This window comes from Aythya ferina (genome assembly GCF_964211825.1).
Source record: "Aythya ferina genome assembly, chromosome: 17".
NCBI classification, from domain to species: Eukaryota; Metazoa; Chordata; class Aves; order Anseriformes; family Anatidae; genus Aythya; species Aythya ferina.
The window spans coordinates 5,784,958-5,812,265 of record NC_140316.1 but is presented as its reverse complement, the minus strand read 5'-3'; the positions used below and the strand labels follow the sequence as shown (position 1 = coordinate 5,812,265).

Below are 27,308 nucleotides of genomic sequence, written 5' to 3'. Positions count from 1 at the left end.
CATGACAGTATCTTTGCAACCCCTGCTGGCACAAACCAAAAATCTGGCCTATTCGAGAGTCTCAGCAGATAGCCCCAAGCCAAGCAACAATACTGGTGAGGGTCACCATCCAGCACGAAAGGCAACTAAAACACTGAACAAAGATCAGTCGGGCAGGGAACTTACGCTGCAGCCATGTTAATGTATTTTCCAATCCCCTGACGGTAAGTTTTAGGAGTCTGGACCTCTTTCTTTGGTGGGATCACCTCAGCTTTTGTTTTGGCTGCTGCTTCTTCTTGCTGAGCCTTCTCTCTTTCTGCAGCAACCTGTGGGAAACAAAGAGTGCAATCTGTTGCAAGAGCTAGTCCAGAGTAAGTAGGCAATGTCTACAGTTCTTTGAAACTCGAAAGCACTCTAAGACAGCAATCAGCACTGCCCTGATTACAGGGCTGGCTTTAGGAGCCAGACCTCAAGGGCCACTACAAACTGGCTGTCTGCAGCCATTAGAACAAAATTCCTCTCATCTCACCTGCAGCTACTGGCAGCTACTGTGGGTGTTTGGATAGGAAGCCATTGTAAGTGTGATTGATTGGGAGCTGTGCCAGACTGAGCTACAAAGACCTCTCCGCCGAAACAGCAGTGACGATCCTGGCACACGAGGCAGTGCTGAACGGCTGATGTTTAACCTCAGCCTGCACCCATATGGGCCAGGGCGCTCCCACATGCAGAGGGAGGCACAAAGAAAAGGCATGGGAGAAGTGCGGTCTCCACAAGGGACAAGCTGGGATAAAAACTGAAGTGACTAAGCTACAAAGTTCTCACCTGGGCATCCGCCTCTTCATACGGATCAACAAAAACGGTCGTTGACTGAATTCGTATTTCTTCCTGGGAGAAGAAGTGAAGAACAACAACTGAATCTCTGATTAAGTCAAACCACCCCCCCCCAGGTTCTGCTTTCTGGGAAGCAGCAGCAGGGTGAACCACACTGCCATGCAGGGCCACACGTTCACTGCCTCCTGGCACTGCCCAGTTACCTTGGGGCGGTCTGTTTTTGGGTCACTTTCCACATTCTCCATAGCAGTCAGAGTCTCAAAGCCACCGACCACTCTAAAAGAGGAAAGACAATTTCCAGTTGTCACAATACACTTGAAATATTCTTGCTCCCCTACATCTAATATATCTAATTTCTGCCCATTAACAGATTTTTAAACCATTGTGGTCAGGAGAAGGGGGATCAGCAACCATACGAGGAAGACTTGAGATAATGCCATTCACTGTGGACAGTAAGAATTTTTTCCTCAAATCTTGGATTTGAATTCAAAATTAAATGGAACATGAAAAAGTCAAATATTCAGAAGTAAAGCAAAGACAGTTGTCCAAAAACTCAGTAGCCTTTCTAGTGCACACAAACCAGCCAGATGGAAAAACAGTGACTGTGGGCAGCTGTCTTTGCAAGAAAACACAAGCCCATTTCAAAATGGATTCAACTTGCATGTTACATGTATAAATTTGGAGCTCATTTGTTACTCCCATGAGCTTTGAAAAATAAACCAGACTGGGTCAAGAAAGCAAATGTTTTCATTAACTTCTGATTTTTTACTTGCAGCCATGAACTTGGTCAGGGCTCTGGGAAAGCAGCAGAGCATCAAATCACAGCCACAAGAAAATTCTGGGACACTTTTCATTGCAGGTTTTATTTAGGAGAATGGTAGATCACCAGCCTCTCATCCTTCAAGGCAACATAGCCGAAGACTTGCTTCAAAATGTTTAAGAAAGGCCAAAGGCTTTTTGGTCTGTTATATGGCTTGCACTTAAAAATAAATAAATAAATAAATAAATAAATAAATAAATAAATAAATAAATAAAGCACAGAACAATGGGAAAGTTCCAGAAAAGGATATTTAGAAAAGATAAATGGGGTGACCCAGATAATTATAAGCCTGTCATCCTGGCATCTATCCCAGCAAAATAATGGAATGGCAGAGACAGGACATGATTAAGAAAGAAAGGAAATAAGTAACAGCAATCAACAAGTTTTTTTTTTTGTGGAAAACAGAGTCTGTCAAATCACCTTCTATCGTTGAGCCGACAGATGTGGCTAATAGGGATAACAGTGTCAGTGGAGCAGACTTCTGGAAGGCGGCTGATATTTTGATTGTGAAACCAGAACGATATGAAGTGAACACAGCATACATTAAATAAAAAAACTGGCTGACAGGTGTCAAAATCTAATTTTAAATAGGAACCTCTGAGTCAGTGTGTTTCCAAAGGGGTCCTGCTGGGATCCGATCTTGGTCCCAAGGTATTTAATACTTTTATCCACATCATCATCCCCAATTAAATTTGAAAAAGGCTATACTTAGAAGAGCAGTAAATAAAGACGAAGACAGGTCGCTGATGCTGAGAGATCCAGATCCCTTAGAAAGGCAGGCTGTAGCTGGACAACATCTGTTTTAACACAGCCAAGCCACATGGCCAGGAACCAAAAATACAGCCCGTATTAATGTCTGTGGGACAATGAGAAGCAGCCACAATTCTGAGAAACACTGCTCCCTTAGCCAGAGGAGCTTGGGTCCGGGAGCTCTACGTGGCACAAGGTGGCCATCAAGGAGCCCAGGACTGCCCCTTACAGTAATTCACTGCAGCCACAAAACAGGGTAAAACAGATGCAAAAGAAGACCAAAAAGACAGACCCAGTTACAGAAATGAAAATGCTCCCAAGTTAGAGAAGATGCTGCTAAGCACTTGCCCTGAACCGAGCTGTCCTTGCAGACAGTTTGTTGCTGTTGCACTGCTCCCCTCTATTCCCCAGGGGTCTGTCAATACTCTGTAATCAAGCTGTGACTTTTAAGAGCAATTAAAAAACACTGATGCAGGCTAAAACAGACTCAATCACTTGGAACTGGAGGTAGTACACTGGGGGAATCTCCCCAGAGCCGCATAGTGCTTGAAAACCCTGCATGAACTTCAGAAAGTTCCTAACAAAAACCCAATTTCAAATTCTTCCTCCAGGCCAATATCAGGTTTGCTTATAATATCAATGATTAACACACAGCCTAAGATACATTCACTGTATTCTAATTGTCCCTAAAGGAAACTTCTGATTTAATATTGGAGGATTTTCTAGCCAACAGCTCCATTCATTATCTGCTCGCATGTTTCCATTTAATTAGGTTCTGATAATTTGAAATAGCCAGATCAGCTATGCACTGACAACCTCATTGAGTAAGCCCTTAGCCCATGGCTAGACCTCCCACGATATTAGCCCTCGTGCATTTTGGCGCTACTCACGAATCTTCATTCGCTGTGCTAATTAAACATTAGTGGGAATATTTTGTTACTTGTACATTTTAAGAGCTGTGATAGACGTGGCATTCACAGGTCAGAAGCAGATTACCTAAATACTGTCTATTTTGAGATGATTATAAAGAGCTATGGGGGAAGAACAAAAAGTTGTTACCCTCAAGATGGTTTGGTAGGTTTTAGATCTACCTTTCGGGGCCAAAAATAATACAAGGAGAAATTGCTAGTTAGCACTTTTTGCAGGACCTGTGTTGTTTTAATACCTTCTATCATTTCTGCTGTTGGTGGTAAAGATTGCCTTGACATAAAAGAATCGGCATGACCTGTAGCAAAGTTAAGACATCAAATAAACTCCACTTAAGACTGCAGACGTGTCCTGCAGAGAGGGAGAGAGGTATTCCAGGGATGCAGCTCTCAGCAGAGTTTCCTTTCATCTGGAGCATCAGCAATTAGGTAAACGTTTTGGCATTTGGAGCAGGGCATCTCTTTGGTGTCGCTGCCTTCTTCCCACAGTGATAAGATGACCCTTTCATGCCAGCTGATACAAAAAAGTCAGCTCTGGTTCTCCCAGCAGCTTTCCTTAGTTTCAAGTACCATTTCTAGCAAGGGTGCTCCTCACTCCCTGTCAGTGAGGACTGATGACATGATGTCCTTCTCATGTCACTGTATGGGCCTGCAGAAAATATTGTCTTGTCTTAGCTTATTTTCTCTAAAACAGGAAACTCATTTCTTTTACACCCGTCTTCTCTTCTCTAGCACTTTGCACAGAGTATTCCTATGCATATTACAGTTTCAGCACAGTGAGCTCCCAATATAACTTTTTGTCTTTAGATATTGTGATAATACTCAGCGGCCCTGGTGCTAACTTGGGAGCTCAGTAACAACAGGGAGAGAGAAGGGCAGAAACAAGTTTAACCTTTTCCACTGTTTCTGGCTCCATTCCTTTTACAAGGTGCCATGCATGCTTTGTCCTAAATGCAGCAGGCAAGTTCCTGTGAGGTTTAAACAGCCGTTGAGATGACAACCTGCAGTGGAAAGGGTGACACCTTCAAGACACCACTTACATTAGAACAACCGGTGGAACCGAAGCTTTGCTGTGTACTTCCAGTAGATGCTGAAATGGTGATCTCAACTATATATTTAGCTCAGCATCCCTGAGACAGCTTGTTGTATTTTTAGAGGAGCTTGATAAATGTTGCATTACATTTAAGCATGGGCGACAAGGCAGGTACATTTAGATTTTTTTCTGTTAGCATAGCAGTGAAAAGAAAAATTTTGTCCTTACTCATGTAATTCTGTTTTCTTGAAAAGTGAACTAAGCTAGCACTTGAAATCTTTACATCTCAAATTTAAAGATGTTACTTAAAATCCGACTTCCTGTTATAGCTCTTTTATGCAAACTAGTAACCTCGTCTCAGATCGCTGCCAAAGTCTTTGCATGAAGTGTAAGTGAAATATGTGGAGCAAGCTCTATGCATTTGCAATATGCCAGTGCAAGTCTCAGTGCTACATTAGTTAGTACTGCTCCCAAAGAAAACTGCAACTCCTTAACAGACCCACAAACATTCACACATGAACTTCCCAGTTCTCATATTTTTGTTTAGACGAATTACAGGAATTAAGTGTTATGAGTGCTGGGTATGGCCGCAGTCCAAGATGATAGAGCTTCCTGGTCAGAAGACGATACAAGAACAATGTCTGGACTTTTTCAAAAAAAAAAAAAAAAAAAAAAAAAAAAAAAAAAGTTTGAAACTAGAAACAGAAAGCAGAAATAAATGTTGTTGTTTTGTAAATACATTCTGCCCTCAAGCTTATTTTTATAAAAAAAAAAAAGTACATGCATTTATATGCAGACAGAGGACAATATACACATGCACAAACACGTACACTCACTCGGGACAAAGTGTTTTCTATGCATACACCCCATCTGAAACAGAGCAAGCAATTCAAACTTGTAACGAGGATGCAGTCAAAACATCTCAATTTCTCATAAGGGCTTAATATAAGAGGTGAGAGACAGCAACAAAGGGCAGCAAAAAAAAATAAAGCAACTTGGAAAAAAGCACTTTGAAACTAGACTCAACAGAAGAACCCGGCACGTAAGGATTTCTCTGCTTTGGCACAGGTTCCTTTGCAGGGGTCATACAACTGTCTTGACAAGCGGCGCCAGCCCTCGTGCAGCTCGGACAGCCCAGCCCTTGTGTGCTGCAGGCGGTCACACCACGGCTCCCTCCTGCTTTTACTTCCCCACCTCGCTCCTGCCCTACTGCCTGGGAGCAGCCTCTGCAGAGCAGAATTAGGTCAGGCCCCCTGCACAGATTCGACAATGCAATCAGCTCTTCCTCCACTGTCACACAATTTCTCTGTTCCTCAGATGGACTAAAGCAGAAGAGCAACAAAAATGTGTTTTCCAGCTTAGAAACCATTGGGGTTCACTGATTCAAATCATGCAGGGAATGTTACAAATGGAAACAGGTCCTGTGCATTATTTCCCATACCTGGGTAACTGAGTAATGCACTGTAGCAGTTTTACCCAGCCCTCACTTTAAAGGACAACAGTTGCCTTAATCGCTCCATTCTGCAGGATTGCAGTAGGGAGCATTAAACAGCCTAAGGCATATTTAATAGAGTAATGCTAATCCAAGGGAAGAAATCTGTCTACCACAAAAGTATCTGGCAAAGGGAGGAAGGAAGGAAAGAGAAGCCTAAGCAGAGTGAATGTCGGCTACTAACCAGTACTTCACATTTGACTAAGCCTGAAGTTTCCCAAACCATCTCGTTCATATTTCCAGGAACACCAGAACTGAAGAATCAGTGGCAGAAATCTCAAGAGACCATTAAAAGATCTGCGTAAGCAGATACATGCAGCTGTGTATACAGGGAAAAACTGTCCTCCAGATGCTCATCTCTGCTGAGGAGACTCCTCAGTCTCCACATCCTTTTCTCAGACCTTAACAAACACAGGTGGTACTCTGATAAACTTACAGAAACGCTGCACAGATCATTTCCAGCTTTGTCATTCTGACTGAGACTTCTCTTTCTGCTCCCTCTCTTGCCCTTCTTCTTAATCATATCGCATACCTGCAGCCTGCCCTCACTTTCAAGGCCACCATGTCCTGCTTGTCCTAAATCTCACCTACAACTCAGTGAGCAAGTATTTCTCCCCTCCTAATGATCAGAACAGCTCCATCACCTTCCACTAGCATTCCAACCGGGACTTTTTTGTGGGTCCTTTTAGCCTTGGAATGGATTCCCTGAAACAGTCCACAAAGCCATTTCATTTTCCCTGGGGCTTTCTTTTTCCTTGGTGTGAAAGAAAGTGCAAACCTTTGCTGAAAGGTAGCTGACGGGGTCACTGTTGTAACTGCCCTGCACCTATAAGCACTCTCTTTTCTACTTACACAGTCAGCTCTCCGGCACAGAGATTATATTTCTATTCCTACTTATAAAGGGCCAAATGGACTAGGTCTCTGAGCCACTGGAGTTATGAGCCATTGCAGTAATAGAAAATAAAATAACACAGATGGGATGTGCTTGCATCTAAATTTCATAAAGCATTCCAGACAAGCACGTAAGCCTATACTGGTGTTTTGGCAGTAATGCCCTTGTAGCTCATGCAGCTCATGGAGCAGTTGAATTCCCAGTTGCGGCATGGGTAAGGGGGAGCTCCTCCCCAGCAGCACAGAGCAGCAGCAGACAGGACCTTCCCCTTGCAGCAGTCACCTGAAAATGTTTATCACCTGCATTATGCAGAGCTAACTCCAGTCTGTTGGTTCACATTATTTGAGTTTCTAAATTAACCCCCTTACCAGCCAGCTAGAAGCAAACAAAAGCCACCAGTTAGTTTTCAAGTTAATTACAGCATTCTCTAAGTCAGGAGAAATGGTAATTACTAGAAATGATAATTACTAAGTTAATCTAGGCAGCTCTGCGGGAGCAGGAAATCCACGCAGTCTGCAGCACGCCTCCCAAGGAAGGCTTTCTTCTTTCGCTCTCTGCCTTTGTTTTTGCTCCCCATCCATGCCAAATTATCTCCTTTCGTTTTGGTAACATCTGTTCTCATTACTGCCATGGTGGGCAGCACAACCATGACAAGATGCTCTCCCTATCCTTCAGCTCTAGCCTTCTCCCGAGACTTGGAGATCCCTGTGCACAAAGCCAGCCACGTGCCACCACACAGAAGCCCACTGCCTGCAGCTGGCATGTTTTTCAAACACACTTAACAGCCAAACACACAACTCTTAATAGCTGCTAATATGCAAAAACTGTGCTTCGAACCAGTGGGGGCATGAACAAAATGCAGCTCTCAAGAGAAGGAACCTGTCAATGCTCCATCCCACACAGGACCACAAAAAAAAAAAGGGTGGGGAATGGTTGTACTTTTTCTGTTCTCAGAGGTACGAAACACCTGCTGAAAAGTTCTGTACAAATTACAAACAGGTCAAATTCTATTCTCAAAGATATATACGTGACACTTATTAACATGAACCAGAGCTGTATAGAGACAGTTGAAGGCACAATTGAGCTCAGAGTATTTAGGTTTTTATATTAATTGAAATAAATAATCCTGAAATCTATGCAAAAGTCACAGCAGGCCAGTAAACATCCAGTTGAGCCAACCCAATTTAACATTGATGGAAACAAAGAAATTTGATTTAATGAGTTCATTCTATTCTTAACCCTAGATATTATATCCAGATATGCTTTCCAGATATTATTGTCCTTTAGAGTCCAAGATCAGATACAGTCACCAAATCCTGGAAACACCCAGGATCTAAAACAGCAGGAGTTTCACTAGAGAGAGAATGTCTCGAATCTTTTGGCTTTTATGGCTTCTAAAAACAAATACAGATAAGAATAGCTGAAGGAATTTGATTACAGAATACAGACCTAAAGAGCTTCATACATCAGGCTTTTGTATTAAATTTGTAAGCAAATCCAATTATTCAAGTATTCAATTTGTAGATATGGGGGAGAACGGAATGCATCTATCCCGGCATCTCTGACATTCTTTGAATTAACCGTCCTCTACATGCAAGAGAGCCCAGAGTAAAATTCACCTGCCCAGTATTCAGATGAAGATGCCACTCAGTTGTTATGCAGGCAGCCAAACATGAATCTAAATCAACATTTTATTGTAAAGGTTATTCTTAGCTGAAATACAAAGGAAATTTGCCGTGCTCTGAAAGCAGCATTACTTCCTTACTCTGGCAACCAAATTCAGATTTCTATAGCAGCAAGCACAAATCAGCAATGAAGAGAGTCTTTGCTAAAATTACCACTGTGTAAATCTCTGCTATATATTTACCCAGTTACCCATACTGAAGTAATTCCTCTCTAATGTACAATGTACAGCATGAAACATTTTAAGCTATTTTGCTCACAAGGTATTCAAGATGTTATGCTTGCTGCAAAGGCTTCTTGGAGCACGTTCCCTGCACTGCAGTGAGCTCAGCCACTCTCCAAATTCTTTTGGGGTGAATTATGGTAAAACTGGAGCACACAGAGAGCACAGTGAAGACACCAGAGGACTACACGGTATGCTCACAGAAGCCGGGTTGCTTCTTCAATCCAAAATTGAAGAACAGTCAAATTTTCAGCTGAGCTGTCCTAACCCAAATACTGCCTGATGAGGTGGCAAGCTCAGGTTAACAGCATTACCATATTAGATTTAATGGGATTTTTGCAAGGAGGACTCACATTGTAGCTTACGTGAAATAGTCTTAAGATATAGGTAATGTAATTCCTCCACAAATATACTCGCTCTCAGCTTTCAGTATTAGAACTTGCTTTATTTATCTGTTTTTACCAAATGACAAAAAACTTGAAATTTTCCTAGGATAAAGTAATATATTTCAAAGAGTGTAATTACTGCAAAATCAGTATCAGAACTAATGGTACTAATGTAATTGTTTAAAATGAAGCCAGCTTCTGTCTCAAGAACTTGCAGGCAGAGAAGATGGATTAAATGTATCGCTTTCATTATACAGTAATAATGTATAATATCCAAAGCAATCAACACATGTATTTACTTTCAATTGCTGCCCTTCAAACAGAGAAAACTAGGAAAAGAATAAAACCCAAATCTTCATTTTTAAAAAGACTGTAAAATTCTCAGGAACTACCAGTGAAGCAGGCTAGTAAAATTCCCCTTCCTGCCTTTTGCAGCAAGCCATTTGTTAGAATAGCTATGTGTGACCTGGTATATACCATGTATCTGTACAATTGCCTCTCTACAATATAAGTATTTTGTAATATGTTCTGTAATAAATACCTTCATCTTTATCATGTGATGGCTTGACTGGAAAAGACACCTTCAAAAAGAAAGAAGCTCCCTTGCTGTCTTGGCATGGACAATATCTTATATGTGTATGCATGTACATATACACCCATGGACATAGATTTTATACCAATAGTAATCATCAGAAATAAAGGAAGAATAGAATGAAAAAGAATAAGAAGAGTCAGAAGATGTAATGTATGCAGAAGCACTATGTTCTATACCATGATGAAGAGCAGCCTAATGACTAATCTGCTGGTTGACAGCTCCTAAGAGGATGAAAGCAATGTTGAAGAGGTAATCTCTTGTGTCCCGGCAATTAGCGTGCACAAATACTAACACGGTTGGTTACCGGATGATGATTACTTTGTTCTTGACTCCCTGGACAACCACCAAACAAAGGGAAATAAGGCAATTTACAGTGATGGAAAGAGTTAAAGAACAAAACCTAAACCCAAAACAACCCCCCCCCAAAAACACAGCAGAATCTGATGACTGGCACTGAAGAGATGTTGGCCACCTACTCATTACCAAGAGAACTGTATTATGAGCTAGGATGTTGCTCCAGCTCAATTTCAAAAATCAACAGCTTCTCTCTAGGTTTAGACACACTGGAGAGTACATGTGCTTCTCACGATGTGTTTCACATACCTTCCAAACACTGTATGCTTCTTGTCCAGATATGCACAAGAGCGGAATGTGATAAAGCTGGAAGGAATAAAGACATAAGGGTTAGAATATTATCTCATTGAAACTCAGCAATAGCAAGCTATGCTTAAAACCAGAAAATGTATGTAACAGCCCTCTGCAAAGAGACAGATTTCTCTCTTTTCTGGAGTCCAGCTGGCCAAATACCCTTTAACTTCTCTGTTTTGTGGGTTTTGATTTGGATTTGTGGAGTTTGGACTTCTCATTTTTATGCCTTACTAACATCCCCAAACAGTACTCCAAACATGGTGGTTTGCACCATGTCCAAAAATAATCAGAGCATCTGCCTCCTTGGCCAGGCAGGCTTTGGAAAGCTTACTGCAGGACAGTGATACATGGTTCTTGCTTGAGGAGGACATTTCTTGTGCATGACTGGGAGCTTGTATCCAGCAAATGTAGTTATATAACACAACAACCCTCTGCCAGTGTAAACTTTTATCTTTTTGGATATCTACTATTTGCATTTATATATTTTTTCTATTAAATTGAACCATCTATGATCCATCTCTCCACTGGAGAGAGAAAATTTGTGGTTTGTTACAAATATGGCAGAAGAACACTTGAAAGTATCAGAAGCAATGAAAACCTGCACAACTTGGATTCTTAGTTGTGTGTATGTGTGTTATTTTTAAATTTAAACACAGGAACTGAAATAAAAAATCCAAAGTAATCTTTACTACTAAAGCTTTTCTCTAAAGCTTAATGCTTCTTTGGAAGACCTGGACTAGAAGCGTATGAGACAGAGGTTTCCACTCTGTGGTCTGCAGACCACGATGGCCCACGTTGGCTGGACATGCAGTACTGGCTCTCCTCCCTGTCTCCATCTGTTACGCTACATTTGAGACGGCTAAAAATATATAAACATTCCAAAAGCACTTTTCCATATAAGCCACTGCCTCAGGAAGTTATATGATTGCAAATAGGAGGGGCTGCAATCTTCTAGTCAATCTATTAAAACGTAGCTTGCCCTAGGAAAGCTTTGAGACGCTGTAAATGCACACTCCCACACAGGGCATACATTACAACTTAGCCTTGTGCATGGATTCTTTGCACCACTTTCTTCTTAGATATCCAAATATGTAGATTAGCAGGTGGTCACTTAAGATAGCATATAGTAATAGATATAGACAGTAACAAAAAAAAAAAATCTGAGCAGAGGCAAATATTTTGAGAAAGTTCCTCAACCATCACTGCAGTCAAAATAAAATTAAGGACAATGGAATAAATACAACTCAGGGTCATCCAGGGAGAGAAGTCCTCAGCATTACTTGAGCAACCCTTTACACAGGGAACCCAGCTCACTCTGCATTGCAGTGACCACCACCTATGGGGAGAGCACCAGTTCTTAAGGTCACAACAGTTTCCCAAAGTCTCTAAACACTGCCTAGGACGTTTTAAATATACGGGCAGCTGGAGTCTCTCAAGGACTTCACGTGTAAAGGAATTTCATATTTCATTTGCAAATTTTAGGGAAGCATTTACAGCAGCAGATGATGTGACTCAATATGGCACATCACTCATGAACTGTCTGTGACTCGTTTCTTGAATTCCTCCCCCACCCCCCTTTTTTTTTAAAGCCTCTACTCTTCCCTAATTTAGCACCTGAGTGCTGGCAGTAACATTCAAATCCAAAATAAGCTCTACAGCAACTCAGTCCTGCAAACTGCCCGACACGTGCTTAGCCTTAAGCACGTGAGTAAGCCTATTAAACACCTCGAGACAAGCACTTGTGTTTAATTAAATTTAACCACACTGTTGCACAGCTTACCAGCCATAATAATACAAAGCATCATGAAGACCAACATCAAGAATCCCCTCCCTTGCTACCCAGTCCCAACACATAGCATTGTATACACACACACACACACACACAGTCTCCTGGGGTCCCCAATAAAGGTACAAGTTTTTTCTTTGCAGTACCTAGAAAGCAACCAAGACAAAGATGGCTCAAAGTGACACCGAGCATTTTCAGAAGTCTGCTGGCAAACATCCGTATTTATGTTAGATATAAAGTAGGTTATTACAACTTTGATGTTTTAAATTTAATTTGTTGTTCTTTCTCCTTCCTTACATAATTCATTTTTTTTCCACATTTTAGTCCTTATTCTGCTTCGCACACTGAAAACCAAGTAATCTTCTATCTCAGATTTTTCACTCTGTCATGCTTGTGTTCTATAAGTTTGTAGAAATCAGAACTGTTCTTATGTATTTAAAAGCAGGCTACTAAAACGAAGCAATGTTTCTAAGGAGTATGGTATGTATTTTATTTCATTAAGTACTCAATAAAAGTTCAATATGGGACTAAATTTAAACAGAGTGCTGAGGTACAATGATTTCACGGGGATAAGAGTGGGGTTACATGAGAAAAAATGGAAACTACAAACCATAAAATAGAAAAGATAAATTAACTATATAATAAACCTACAAGTCTTCTCGACATGCCTCATGGTGCTCTTAGATTGGGTAACAGCAGCTGTAGCAATGCTGTTTTCAATATGCAGCACTTGACAGAATATTTCACTTGACTGAGCTTTAAAGAGTAGCTCATAAAATGTCATTTATTTTCTTAACGGAGCAAGACACAATGTCTAGAGGGAAACAATAAAATACAAAGAGCAAGCGACTACTTACAACTGTGATTTGTTTGTGTTAGGTCCTGAATTGGCCATACTAAGAACACCACGTCCTGTATGGGACAAGTTGGGCTTGAATTCATCTTTAAAAGGTTTTCCCCAGTAAGATTCTCCACCTGATAGAAGAAAAGGCGATAGAAATGATTGCTTTCATTGGCTTCCCACTGCATTCTATAGCAGACACTGACATTAAATTCAAGGTTTCTGGGACTTCTGATTGCTACATATATAATGTATTCTTACCTCATCCCTACCACTAGGCTAGTATCTGAGCATGCCCTTGAAATCAGATGTTTGTAACCGTCAATACAATTCTGTGCCCCCACACCACTATCAACTGCAACAGATGAGACTGTTTATCAACAGCATTATATATCGTGTGCCAAAGAACTGTCAAGGATTTAATTTTTTACTGCTGGTCCACCACAATTTTTCTTTTTTTGAGAACATTAAATCTTTAAAAGTGGCTTCCTCACAAAACAGAGCAAAGAATTACTAGTTTAATTGCACTCTGGATATAGCATTGCTTCCAAAAATAAAATATCAAGGAGATGAAATATGTTCACAGAATCCACAAAGAATAGAGACAATAAGCTCAAAAGCTTATTCCTGGCCAGCCAATGAAGAATGACAATATATATTCCTCCAAACAGAAAAACAAAGCTTAGATATTTTGGACTAGACACCTGGATGATGTAAACACATAAATACAATGAAGTCAAAAGGATGATAAAACTTTGCACCAGTCACAGACCCAGCTCTCCAAGACTGATTTCTTTTCTGTGTCTGTGGATAGAAGGAGGGTCTGTGAGACCTCTCTTCCTGGCTGTCATTTTTACATTATTTATGACAGATCTGACATTTTCATTTGCACTTTCCTCCAGGATCATTCTTAATAAGAAAAATGAAGGCTGAAATGAGTCATAGTTTTACAGTCAAATCCATAATGTTGTTTGACAAACCATGAAAAATATTTCACCTTAGGATAGTATTAAAAATAAAACAAACAAAACTATCCAGACAGGCAGCAAGACTGGTCCATCTGCAGAACTGGCTGGAGAATCCTCTAGAGTAACTGTATCACTTGCAAAGCAGGAGGTCAGTAAAGGATCTGCAATGCTTGCCAGCTATTTGCATATGTAATACAGAAAAGCAATCCGGTGATATAGCTGCACAGGCAAGCTGCAAATAAAGCTGAGAAGAGTAAAACTGGCTCCTACTGAAAACTGTATGCAGAAAATCACAAGTGCATGTCAAATGAAAAAAGAGTTTCAGATAATAGCATGAAAACAAAGAATTGCAGGTGGACAGTTGCAAGTGCAAGAGGAACTAAGTAAGCGAGAAATTTTGGAAGAAACTGACCCACTTAAAAACCCAATTAATCATGTTCAAAAGACTTATTAATAGAGTTGCATGTTGCCTGCTCTGCAACTTGACAAGAGACAGCAAAAAGAGACAAACCCTGTAGGGGTTTTCGGTAATCAAGAGTAAAGGAGAAGTGATTACTTCAGCAAATCTTTGGCTGTTAAATATTTTAAGATGAGCTAAATCACATCAGCTGATTCTGTATGACAACCTCTTCCAATAGTGGGTGAAAGGGATATGGTACAGCTGCAGTCTGCTCCATTGCCTTGAAGACGAATCCAAACACCAGCTATTCTAGCCAAATCCAAAGTGTTCAACCTATAACAAAATGTTTTACCAGAAGCCAAAAATTTTCTTTGCTAATGAATCTCCTTGTGTGTTCTTTGCTCCAAGAGGTTTACTCGTGTAGTGCCTGTTCCCTGCCTTGTTCAGAAAAGCCACGTTCTGGTAGGTTGTAAATAAACAAGTCAGGATCAGAATGTAGCGGGGCTCCAGGTGCTGCCTGAAACCAGAAACACACCTGCAGAGCCTGCAGGCCCCCATCAGCAGCACCACACTCTGTGTGCTATTTCTCTCTCCCTGTTTGCCTTTTGCAAATTCAGCCTTCCCTTTTGAGGCAGCTGGACATGGACTGGAAGATGTTCTCTCTTCCCACCCTCATTGCTTTGGGCCCTGCACTCCTCTCCTCCACCCCAGACAGAGCTCGTGCACCTCAGTAACCAGCTGCAGTCACATTTCCCTTTGAGAAATATGTAATATTGCTTCAAAGATCTTTTGAAGGAACTCCTCATTATTTGCAAAGCAGATGCACTCACTATCACTCCTAACCCAGAGGACTGTTTGTTGCCTAGAAATTTTCAGATAACATGCAAACGTAAGCACGGCCAATTGCAATGGTACACAGCAGCAAGTGGCCAAACCCTCGAGTCTGCTACACCCTTTGACGGCTTTCAGCAGATGCTCGAATTACAGCCTTGTCAAGCTGTTCAAAGAGGGTGGACTCACCCCTGCAGCCTTTGCTGTAAGAAAAATAATTCAAAAGGCAAGAGAAAAACAGCGAGTGACAGAGAGACTCTCTGGCACAACAAGCAACCAGACCTGAGCACTTGCAGACAGGAGCAATGAGCCATGATCTTTAGGTTTTGGAAGTTATTTTTGTATGATTTCACTCCAGCTCGTACACTGAGGGTCAGAATTAATCTCATATATTTGATGGCTAACTTTGGTTCACTCCAGTACTCTTGGAAGTAAGTGCTAATGTTTTAGTAGATAGTTACAGCATCAGATCCAGTCCCTCCCTCCCTCCCTGTCTGCCATACAGCTGTTTCCAAGGCTAATTCTGTCTGCCCGAGAGCTGCAGGCAAGAGCAGAGAATGGCCTGTGCAGCATCCGCCCAAAAGGCCAGACGTCCTGGAAAGGACATAGCTGAAGTGCCTGTGGAGGCCTGGCAGCACGGGCTGGCAAGGGGAGGTGGAGACACAGCACAGAGTGAGCCAGCAATACAGGAAAGATTTTTATTTTTAAAGAATGACAACAAAAAAGTGTTCCCTTTAAATTAAAAATAGCTAGAATGTGCTGTTTGTCAAACTCCTGCTAACCTCTGGAATTGTTCCAAGCTTCAAGTATCTGCTTGAAGCGGGCCCAGACGTAGCAAGCTAGAAGATAATGAGTTAAAAGCATATATATTTTTAATTACTGAAAACCAGAATCGCTTTCTCTCTGAAGATTAAGTACAAATTCCTCATTAGTCTACTGGCATGGCAGCACAGTGCCTAATGTTCAGCCACTGGGGTCTGGAACAGGAACTTTAGACTCTTGCATTTTGCTTTCTACGTAAGAGCTCAGTGTAAACTTGGGAAAACAGCTCCCAGGCTCCAAGCCTACTACTAATAAGTATGAGGCACTCCGAAGTATCTTACAGCTTTTACTGCATTTATGCTCAACACTGCTGGGAGGTGTGGATGTGCCATCTACCTCGCTGTCTGAATGCAGAGTGGATGCAGGCAGACACAGGAGGCGGTGGAACCATCACACTGTCTAGCCTGAGCCCTCTCATGTTACACTCCCTGCGTATTCCATACAGAGAGGAGGCTCCTCCTTTATTCCCCAAATCTTCCTCTGAGAGAGAGCACGGATCACCACTGACTATATATGGAATCACGATGATGCAAAAAACTCACCCCAAAGCTGGCTTACCAGCTTGTGGGCAAAGCCTATGGAAAACAAAAGTCGTGTCTGGGTGTTTGATTCACAGCAGGCACCACTGCCTGTCACTCACCTTCCTCTTGGTTTACTCCCAGATAAGATTATTTTCTGTCACAGTGGAACTGTGTGCCTACTGGACCTGAAATGTTTTTGAGATGCTATTACAAGAAGTGCTGTTAAATATTCTGGGAGCTTCTTTACTAAAATCAAGGGGATTTTACATGGGAACAGACACATACCACACAGGTTCTGCTTGCTGGACTGAGGATGGAGTGCAGAATGGATAGGGTTTGATAACTCTGTACATGTTTTGCATAAAGCTGGAAATGGATTTGGGATTAGCTACCACAATAGACTAGCCTTCTTCTAACAGCAGCATGTATCCTGCACTGTGATTGCACCCTGAAGCATGATTCAGCCTCATATCTGCAACTCGTGCTGATAGTGAAAAACTGAATAGATACCAACCGACACCTGAAGCAATCACGCATTAGCAGCTGTGAGGAAAAAAAAATACACACATTTTCAGATTGCATTTTGAACTAAAAACAAATTTGACAGTCTTTCTTCCTTCTAAAGGTTTTTTTTTTTTTTTCCTCAATAAGTAAGTTTTTTTGGTGAATTTACAGAAGTTGTACAACTTTCTTGCAAAGAGCTGAGAGATGCACCTAAAGCTTCAGAAATGTAACATTCCAAAAGCCAGGTGTGGGCTGGGAATAATCATTCATGACAGTTGTGATTTTAAATAAATCCTTCCTTTTTCTGGCATAAAAATTGCTAAGCAGTGGTAAGGAAGTGGGAGGGCTCTGATTCACAAAAATGATGGCTTACTTTCTGTAATTTTCTTCTTGTCATTTGGAACAACGAGGTACATAATAACATCTGACACTTCTATAGAGCTTTCCAAGTGAGATTCTTGAATCATTTTGCAAATATGAAAGCCTTAGCTCATCCAGTAAGTACTTCTCTCCTTTCAGATAAGAGGACACAGTACTTTTAACCCACATAGCAGAGGCTGGATTTTCCGAGGGGCTGCTAGATAAAAAGGTCTTGCTCTTGCCCTTTCACCAAACTTCAATCCTGCCACAAAACTGGCCGCATTTTAGGAGCTTTCCTTGCTAGGAAATCTCACTGCGGAACTGACCAAGTTTGTCCACAGTGATCTGTCTCTCTGCTACTGAAGGTTCAGAGGAGGGGGGAGGAAAGAAAGTGCTTTGCTTTACACCAACCAAAATGGAATGTCCACCTACCAGTGGTACTTTATCTTGGACTTTACAGATATTAGATGCCTCCATTGTGCCTTCTTGCATTCAAAAACAGACATAAGCACAATCAAACCAATTTATTATTCCAACATGATGCAAGCAAGAGTAGCTGAAAAATGCCTGAGCTGCTTTAAAAATGTAATGCCCTGCATATAGTTTTTTTTTTTTTTTTTCCTACAAAGGGTTCAGGATATTAAACCTGTTTTTCCTACATGCAAATTTTCTTCTATTATTTGGAACACTGAAAATACAGAGCAGCTGTTCCACTTGCACTACCATGAGCTAGACAGAATTACTCACCATGTTCAACCACTTAGTTGTTATGAACAGCAGGAAAAGAGATACATCACAAATGTAAAATTCATTTTCAAATAATTAATCATTACAAAGAATGACCATGACTCAGCTTATTACTCTGAATACTGCCTCTATGGGTGGTTATTTTGTTAAAGAAACGAAATAAGCTGCTGCAGCACAATAAGATTTCTCCCAGTAGTCTTATGAAACATGAAGTTGATGGCTGCAGAAAATTAGTTTGGCCCTCTAAATTGGTATCAAACCTACAGGACAGTATATCTAACTGCTTTGGCAATGCAGTTCTGCCAGCTAAGCTAAGCTAAAGCTCTATTTCCTCTCTCTTTTCCTAGCATGGTATCTCATTTTTCATATGTCATAATCCACGTTTCTTCCTTCCTCCTGTCCCAAGGTTAACTACTGAGTTCCAGTAGTCAGTTGTCCTTCACACACAAGCTAGGTCTTAGTTACTTTTACAACAGTTTAACAAGAGACTGAAGAAGGACACATCACAATGCTGCATAAAAAAAAAAAAAAAAAAAAAAAAAAAAAAAAAAAAAAAAAAAAAGAAGGTTCAGTGCTGCTTACAGACAGAACTGTTCAGCTGGAGGAGCTGTGGAAGCAGACAGTCAGTGACACCCCTCCCAGCTGGGCATTTTATGTCTGTGAAATGCTTCCAAATCTAGGTGAGCTGAGCACACAGTTGCCCTCTGTGTACGTATGACATGTAACCTTCAGTCACGTACTGACTGTGCCCAAACCCACCCCAAAGCTGAGCAGTCCTGGGCTTAGTTAGTAACAGAGTGGGTGATCATCTAAGCGTTGGGGTGTTGCAACCATAAACCTGACACCTGTTGCTGAACATGGGATGAATGTCAGATGACTGAAACCAAATGGTGGGGAGTTTTTTGAATAAGTCTGTCCTAGTTCATGAGTTGATGACAAGGGCTAAGTAAATAAACATAACAAAACAAAAATATATACAGGCTTGATGCACTTTCCATGCATCAGTGTAGAGAAAGTGTTTTGCTTTTGTTTTTTTTATTTTAGCCACTAAATTTCAGTTAAAGCAGAAAGAAACAAAGGACATTCCTTTTGTCTCCAGTCTTTAAGAGTCTATAAAAGGCTCCAACAGAAACAATTCTGGCAGTTTAAAATAAAGGAGTTTAAAGGGTAACCCTGAATAGTCTTCACTAATATCAGCTGAAACATCTGAGAAGAAAGTCCTGTTCTAGTCATATACATCCCTGATTTTACAGAAGTCAAATTGTTTACTCTCCCAATAAGCCTCTAAAGACCATTAAATCTCTATGGACTTCTTAGCTTTCAAGATTCATCTTTTCACTGAGAAGTGGTGAATCAAGGAAACACAAATTGCTTCTAGCTACCAGATGAAATCAAAATGGGAATTTATATTACAAATAAAATGCAAGACTCAAATGAAAAAGGTACAAATCACTGAAACCCAGTGCTTCACTCCGAAATTTTCCTGACACAAGTTCTTGTGATTGCATTAATGTTACACAAACTAATGCACCAAAAGTTTTGCATCTTGGGAGCCTGGGAGAGCATCTCTGCTTTTGCCATGTTTCTATACTGCTGCCTAGCCACACTTTCCTCCAGCTGCACTGTGGAGAGAATAAGAAGCCAGAAGGGCTTTGGTAGCTTGAAATACACATGAAATTTCTGCCTTTTACAGAACTCTGAGAAGAACTACAGAGTAAAGCACATTCTTAAACTTACGGGAAATCTATCTGATCTTGTTGATCAGAGATTCCACAAAGCTAAATGAAACGTAAAACCACATCACACAACTGGAGATGTTACAATTAGATCCCAGCACCAAAGACTGGCTAAATTATGCAAACACAATCTCTGTGAAATTATGCTGGCTGGTAGATGCCTCACAGCCAAGTGTGCAGGATCTGTCAGGTAATCAGGAGCACAGACTACTTGCACCATGTGAACCCTCTAAGCTTCATTTAGTAAGTATTAAACACACAGGCATGGGAGTTCAAGAGAAGTCCAGTAGCTTACCAAACTGCCATTTGCAATATTTTTCTTGGGATACTATTATTAGCACATTAGATAAGTGATTATTTTAAACTCAGCTATGTTCAAAACGTTAAAACCATTTGGTGACCAGAATGTGAATATCTCCAACTGCCATTCTTATTTGGGTGCAAACTGTCCACTTTATTGGAACTTTAACAGCCCTCACAGTTGTTTGCAAGATACCTTGTCTACAACATATTCATATTTAATTAAGAATGGCAAGGAGGAAAACAAGATGGAAAAGACTAGACATCATTATGCTCTTTTTTTAAAAAATAAAAGAATATACACAGGAGTTTTTTCTCCAATGGTCTTATTTGCATTTTACTTCCTACTTCCTCTGTCAGGAGAGTCTTGACCTTCAATACAGCTGCACTGCCAGTCCTCTGCCAACTGCTAATTGCGCTGTCTTACACTACTTTTACCATTTGCATTTATAGAGACAAGAATGACACCAGCAAGTTCATTTTCATTTCAGAGCGAGATCTGAACTCCACCCTACAAAAGTCTGAAAGTTGTCTGAGTCAACCCATTAAATTTCTCCAGTCTCCTGACACCTTTCTCATTTTAAACAATGTTCCTTATTATATCTCTTGGCACTTGAACCAAAACTTCCCTTCTAACAAAATAAAATTGTATTTCTTTTATCAGTCCACACATATACAGTAATAAGTCTTGTTAACAGGCTTTTGCCATCAAAATCAGAACATTTAACTAGTCTGTCTTAGAGTATGCAACTGCTGAGGAACATGCAGAAGAAAAGGTGTTGGGCAACTCACACTAATATTATTTACAAAGTAAACAGTGCTAAAGTATTTAACAATTACAAAGGCATCTTTTTTTGGATGGTCTGTGAGCACACAGAGAATACAGTGCTTGTGTATACAAGTGTATACAAGTGACGCATGTATGAACTGGAATAAAAATGCACAGAACTCCACAAGACCAGACAAGGAGCTGTGGAGGCTGGTGACACCTACAAGTGGGTAGATAAAAGGTACAAGTGGATAATGAGCAAATTTGCAGCACCAACTAGGAATATTACATGACATATCAAATGTGGTAGGAAACACTCTGAGGATCCTTCAGCTGCTGTGTCTCCTGACCATTTCTGATATGACTGATTTGCATATCTCCAACACTTAGGGAGAAGAAACAGGCAGAAGAATCTAGTAACAGTGATACCTAAACACTAGAAAAAAGAGAAGATTGGGCTTTACAAGACAACTAGCTGGGAGAACAGATGGTATCTGGCCATTCCCCAACTCAGAGGCAGGTCTCAAGTATTTCATTAACGCTGAATTTGAAAGTAACTTTGCATGAATGTGTTTCTTCCTTTGTTCTTTGCCCTGGAAGGCCAGCTGTAAAATCATTTTAATTTTCCTTTATTTATATTCTGAAACAAAAAGGAAGCAAAGACCCAACAAGAATTCTACATGGAAGAATGCCATGTTTTACAATTAGAATATATGGGATGAAATTTTAAGCACAGTAAAGATGGTCATTAAAAATATAACTACAAAACCTGTACTTTAAAGCAGAAATACTCATGAAATACCACAGATCATCATTTAAAGAATTTTAATCTACAAGGTATCTGGATATAAACTACAAGGTATCTGAAAACAAATTAACAACATCGCACATGAAGTGAAAATAAATAGCTTACATAACGAAAACTCAATCTTACCTGTTCCTGTTCCGGTCGGATCACCTCCTTGGATCTGCAGAATTAAAATAAAATCAATACGTTACACACATATCTGTGTGAAAGACATTAAATACAAGCCATAAAAGCCAATTCTACTATTTTTTCTTCCTTCTATACTACGTGATGTTGACAAGTTAGCAACAAGGAAACCATTACTACCTATTTGGAGTTTCTTTTATCAGCTGGCAGTCATCTCCTACATTACTTATCCAAGAGCGAAATGACAGTTTTGTAAAAATAATAGGTCTCTAGGGGGTAAATAAGAAAATAAACAGACTCAAATGGGTTAACCAGATCAGCCTTTCTATTGTGTGTTAGGGTACAACCTGCTTTTTAACTGACGATGCATTGCTTTTGGAACATAAAAGGCTTTATATTTTGCTACCAATCCTCCACATGATGTGAAGGCAAAATGAGAGGATGTAGAATATTTTCTGTATTTGAATCCATGTTTCACAGTATCCTCCTCACTGTCTGCAGCGGGAAAAATCCCCATGTGAAACCAATCTTTTAGCAACAAAATTAATCACTTTATATATATGCAGGGTCTACAGAAATAATATTCCGTAGCTCAACGACAGTAGAGGGAGCGTGACATGACTAGCTACGCAGTAATAGCACACAAGCACAATTTTAATGGTGAGTTAAACTATGAACTGAGATATATAGTGCTGCCAGAATAAAAAAGCTTTTCTTTTCTCTCTCTCTCTTTTTTTTTTTTTTTTTTAGGATGGAATGTAACATTCAGTGATGTCCTCTGAAAGACGTGCACTGCCTTCAGGATCAGGTTGCTAATTTTTTTGAAAGGAACTTACAGTACAGCTACAATATCCTAAGCTGCCTGGACTGTACCTATGTAAATTAAAGGTCATATTTCTAGGCCTTCTGATGGCCTGCAGTAGCAAAAAGACGTCTCAAGGACTCATAACATCTGGCAGTCTTGATATTAAACAAAAAATGCATTAGAAAATCTATTAACTAGGCTGGTAAGTAGCCAAATCTAAGTTTCAATCCTGAGAATTAAAGCTTGGAATTCAACACACTTTTTCAGACTACCACGTTATTAGATACATCTCTCCCAGAAAGAGGTAAGGAAAGTAAACCGTTGCTGAAGGATTGTATCTTGATATCTTTATAAAAGCTTGATGTAGGCTCAGGCATACAGGAGTATGTAAATACTGGCATAATCAAAGTTAAGCATATGATTAAAATGACCATCCCGTTTGAATCCAAACTGTTTGTCATTGTAAGAAGGAGCTTCACTTATATGAGAGCATCTCTTGCTTCTTTCTACCAGCTGTGTTCAATAGGATATGAAGGCCAATGGTTTACAACTATATATGGAGCTCTCTAATACAAGTTGAAAGCTTAGGTCTTTGACTACTAAAGTCAGCTTTCTGTTTCAAGAAGTGCTCTTTAACTCCTTCACATCCTGGAGCACTCTCAGGAAAAGATAATGGGACAGTATCCAAGCACCACAACCTGAAACAAAAATTCAGCTGCTTTCTGACATTTCATCTGAATATGATTTCAACAGGCCACACAATTACATATGCAAATTAGCATCTATCCCACCCTCCCCCCCCTTCTGTTCGTTAACCACCCACCCACAGCTTGGGGAGGCTGATTGCCTCCTTGCCAAGGCAATGACTCCCAAAGGCTTTGTCCGGAATGCCAGTGAAAACACTACTAAATGCAGTGATACTCCGTGACAGTATTAGTCAGAGACAGCAGTTAGTAAGACCAGTTGTCCTGGTTTCAGTTAGCACAGAATTAATTTTCTTCCTAGTAGCTGGTGGAATGCTGTGTTTTGGCTTAGAATGAGAAGAGTGCTGATAACACCCCGATGCTTTAATTGTTGCAGAGCAGTGCTTATACTAAGCCAAGGACATCTCAGCCTTTGCTCTGTCCTGCCAACGGGCAGGCTGGGGGGGTGCAGTAAGAGCTGGGAGGGGACAGACCCAGGACAGGTGACCCAAACTAGCCAAAGGGGTATTCCATACCATCTGACGTCATGCTAAACAATATATAGGGGTGGCTAGCCGGGGGGAGGGGGCCGGACTGCTCGGGGTTAAGCTGGGCATCGGTCAGCGGGTGGTGAGCAATTGCATTGTGCATCACTTGTTTGTACATATTATTAGTAGTAGTACTATTATCATCATTGTATTATTATTATTATTATTATTATTATTATTATTTTCCTGTCTTATTAAACTGTCTTCATCTCAACTCACGAGCTTCACTTTCCATTTCTCTCCCCCGTCCCAGAGAGTGAAAGCCATTCAGCTGGCTTTAGACATTGCTGAACGAGAAAAATGGCCAGTTCTCTATCTCTACACCGATTCATGGATGGTAGCAAATGCCCTGTGGGGATGGTTACAGCAATGGAAGCAAAACAACTGGCAGCGTAGGGGCAAACCTATCTGGGCTGCTGCATTGTGGCAAGATATTGCTGCTCGGGTAGAGAACCTGGCTGTGAAAGTACGCCACGTAGATGCTCATGTGCCCAAGAATCGGGCTACTGAAGAACATCAAAACAACCAGCAGGTGGATCAGGCTGCTAAGATTGAAGTAGCTCAGGTGGACCTGGATTGGCAGCATAAAGGTGAATTATTTATAGCCCGATGGGCCCATGACACCTCAGGCCATCAAGGTAGAGATGCAACATACAGATGGGCTCGTGATCGAGGGGTGGACTTGACCATGGACGCTATAGCACAGGTTATTCATGACTGTGAAACATGTGCTGCAATCAAGCAAGCCAAACGGTCAAAGCCTCTTTGGTATGGAGGACGATGGCTGAAATATAAATATGGAGAGGCCTGGCAGATTGATTACATCACACTCCCTCAAACTCGCAATGGCAAGCGCCACGTACTTACAATGGTGGAAGCAACCACCGGATGGCTGGAAACATATCCTGTGCCTCATGCTACCGCCCGGAACACCATCCTGGGCCTTGAAAAGCAAGTCCTATGGCGACATGGCACCCCAGAAAGAATAGAATCAGACAATGGGACTCACTTCCGAAACAACCTTATAGACACTTGGGCCAAAGAACATGGTATTGAATGGGTGTATCACATCCCCTATCATGCACCAGCCTCCGGGAAAGTTGAACGATACAATGGCCTGTTAAAGACTACCTTGAAAGCAATGGGCGCTGGGACGTTCAAAAACTGGGATACGCATTTGGCAAAGGCCACCTGGTTAGTCAATACTAGGGGATCTACCAACCGAGCTGGACCTGCCCAATCAAACCTGTTACGTACTGTAGATGGGGATAAAGTTCCTGTAGTGCATGTAAAAAATATGCTGGGTAAAACAGTCTGGGCTACTCCTGCCTCAGGAAAAGGCAAACCTATTCGTGGAATTGTTTTCGCTCAGGGACCTGGATATACTTGGTGGGTGATGCAAAAGAACGGAGAGGTCCGGTGTGTACCTCAAGGAGATTTAATACTGGGTGAGAATAGCCCATGAACTGAATTGCACCATGTTAAATAGTATATTATACTGTATGTTATCACTACCATGATTACTATAGGTGACTAATTAGAATGTATGGAAAAGAGTGTAACCTGAGCATGACATAAATGGTATGGAATAAGGGGTGGATAGATGTCCTGGTTTCAGTTAGCACAGAATTAATTTTCTTCCTAGTAGCTGGTGGAATGCTGTGTTTTGGCTTAGAATGAGAAGAGTGCTGATAACACCCCGATGCTTTAATTGTTGCAGAGCAGTGCTTATACTAAGCCAAGGACATCTCAGCCTTTGCTCTGTCCTGCCAACGGGCAGGCTGGGGGGTGCAGTAAGAGCTGGGAGGGGACAGACCCAGGACAGGTGACCCAAACTAGCCAAAGGGGTATTCCATACCATCTGACGTCATGCTAAACAATATATAGGGGTGGCTAGCCGGGGGGAGGGGGCCGGACTGCTCGGGGTTAAGCTGGGCATCGGTCAGCGGGTGGTGAGCAATTGCATTGTGCATCACTTGTTTGTACATATTATTAGTAGCAGTACTATTATCATCATTGTATTATTATTATTATTATTATTATTATTTTCCTGTCTTATTAAACTGTCTTCATCTCAACTCACGAGCTTCACTTTCCATTTCTCTCCCCCGTCCCAGAGAGGGAGGGGGGAGGGTGAGCGAACGGCTGCGTGGTGTTTAGCTGCCAGCCGGGTTAAACCACGACACCAGTAAAGTACAAATTCAGTAAATTAGGACAATCCTAGTTCTGAAGGTCTATTTTAACATAATTCTATTGCAAGTTGTCATGCATGGAAGAAACTAAATAAATATTTTGAGGACATCATGTATGTGCATTACATGGGATCTGCTCAATACTCACAACAAAATTACGAATTGATCTGTGAAAAATTGTTCCATCATAATAGTTCTTCTTGCACAGTTTGATAAAGTTTTCACACGTTCGGGGTGTCTGAAAGACAAACAGAAGTTTTAATTAAGCAATACCTTTAGCCTATCAAATTGGTCATTACATTATCTACAACAGTTACTTTTCAATCATTCATGACTATTGAAGAGGAATGAACCTCTGTCTACAGAAAAATAAAAAACATACTTTTTAAAATTATACAGGAGATACACATGTTGTGTTAAATAAATTAAACTCAGACCTTCAAATTAACACAAAGAAGTGTTGAACATTAACTCGGACAACGTGAACTCCTGGTAGATAAACTGATAGTGAAATCAGGTAAGCTCAGACTTTCAGATAACTTAGTTTCAATAGTGTACCATAATTCTCTTCCAAATGGGCACAGAAAAAAGTTCATTTCCTAGAGTAAGAAAGAACCTGACTATTCTGCTTTATTATTGCAAAGCGAGTACATTGAAGCTAACTTGAAGAGAAGCATTTGATCCCCTTCACCATTTGGAACTGAAAATGGGACTGACCCCAGAAGTCACTGTTTTGACAACTGGCCCAACACACAAGAAAATAAATAATAATAAAAAAGTCAACTCGTTTTCAAAAATCTGGAAAAAAAAAAAAGAAAAAAGTAAAAAAAAGATGTTGAATACATTGCCACTTCTAATTTACTTTTACAGTGTAAACTAAAGCTATTTATTTGAATTTACGAGCTTGGGCATTCAAACATTTCCTTTTCAAAACCTTTACCTCTACCTAGTTGTATTCCCATATTAATTGTACAGATACTCTTCTCTATAATATTAAAGTACCTTCACACATACAAATAATATACAAAATATATGCACAAAACCAGTTTTCTGTACTTGGACATGTCTTCCAGCTCCACTATGGAGTATGTGCATAAATCTGTTCCAGCTTTACCAGAATATCGCCAAACAACTAACTAATCTGAGTTGTTACAGACTTTGAAAATGCACTTCTTGTTATATGCACTTGTAAGCAAAGCCCCAGCATGAGTCATGACGTCTGTAAACAAATACATACAGGACTCCAAGCGTTTTTCTGAAAGAGACTGATTCATTTTGAATTGATAAGAGACTATTCTTGGTT

At 40.7% G+C, this 27,308-nt stretch overlaps 1 protein-coding gene across 2 annotated transcripts in view; it reads right to left on the bottom strand.

Annotated features, from left to right (window-relative positions):
- Positions 1 to 27,308, bottom strand: part of PPIL2 (peptidylprolyl isomerase like 2) — a 74,668-nt gene that overhangs the window by 3,015 nt on the left and 44,345 nt on the right. Inside the window, exons 13-19 of one of the 2 annotated variants that reach the window (XM_084539066.1) lie at positions 26,154 to 26,243; positions 21,778 to 21,811; positions 12,902 to 13,019; positions 10,214 to 10,270; positions 1,014 to 1,086; positions 802 to 864; positions 166 to 305 (exon numbers count right to left, since the gene is read on the bottom strand). In XM_084539066.1, coding sequence (XP_084395192.1) covers positions 166 to 305; positions 802 to 864; positions 1,014 to 1,086; positions 10,214 to 10,270; positions 12,902 to 13,019; positions 21,778 to 21,811; positions 26,154 to 26,243 — 575 coding nt within the window. Of the gene's footprint in view, positions 1 to 165; positions 306 to 801; positions 865 to 1,013; positions 1,087 to 10,213; positions 10,271 to 12,901; positions 13,020 to 21,777; positions 21,812 to 26,131; positions 26,244 to 27,308 lie in introns of both variants that reach the window. The other variant, XM_084539067.1, reaches the window with a different exon arrangement.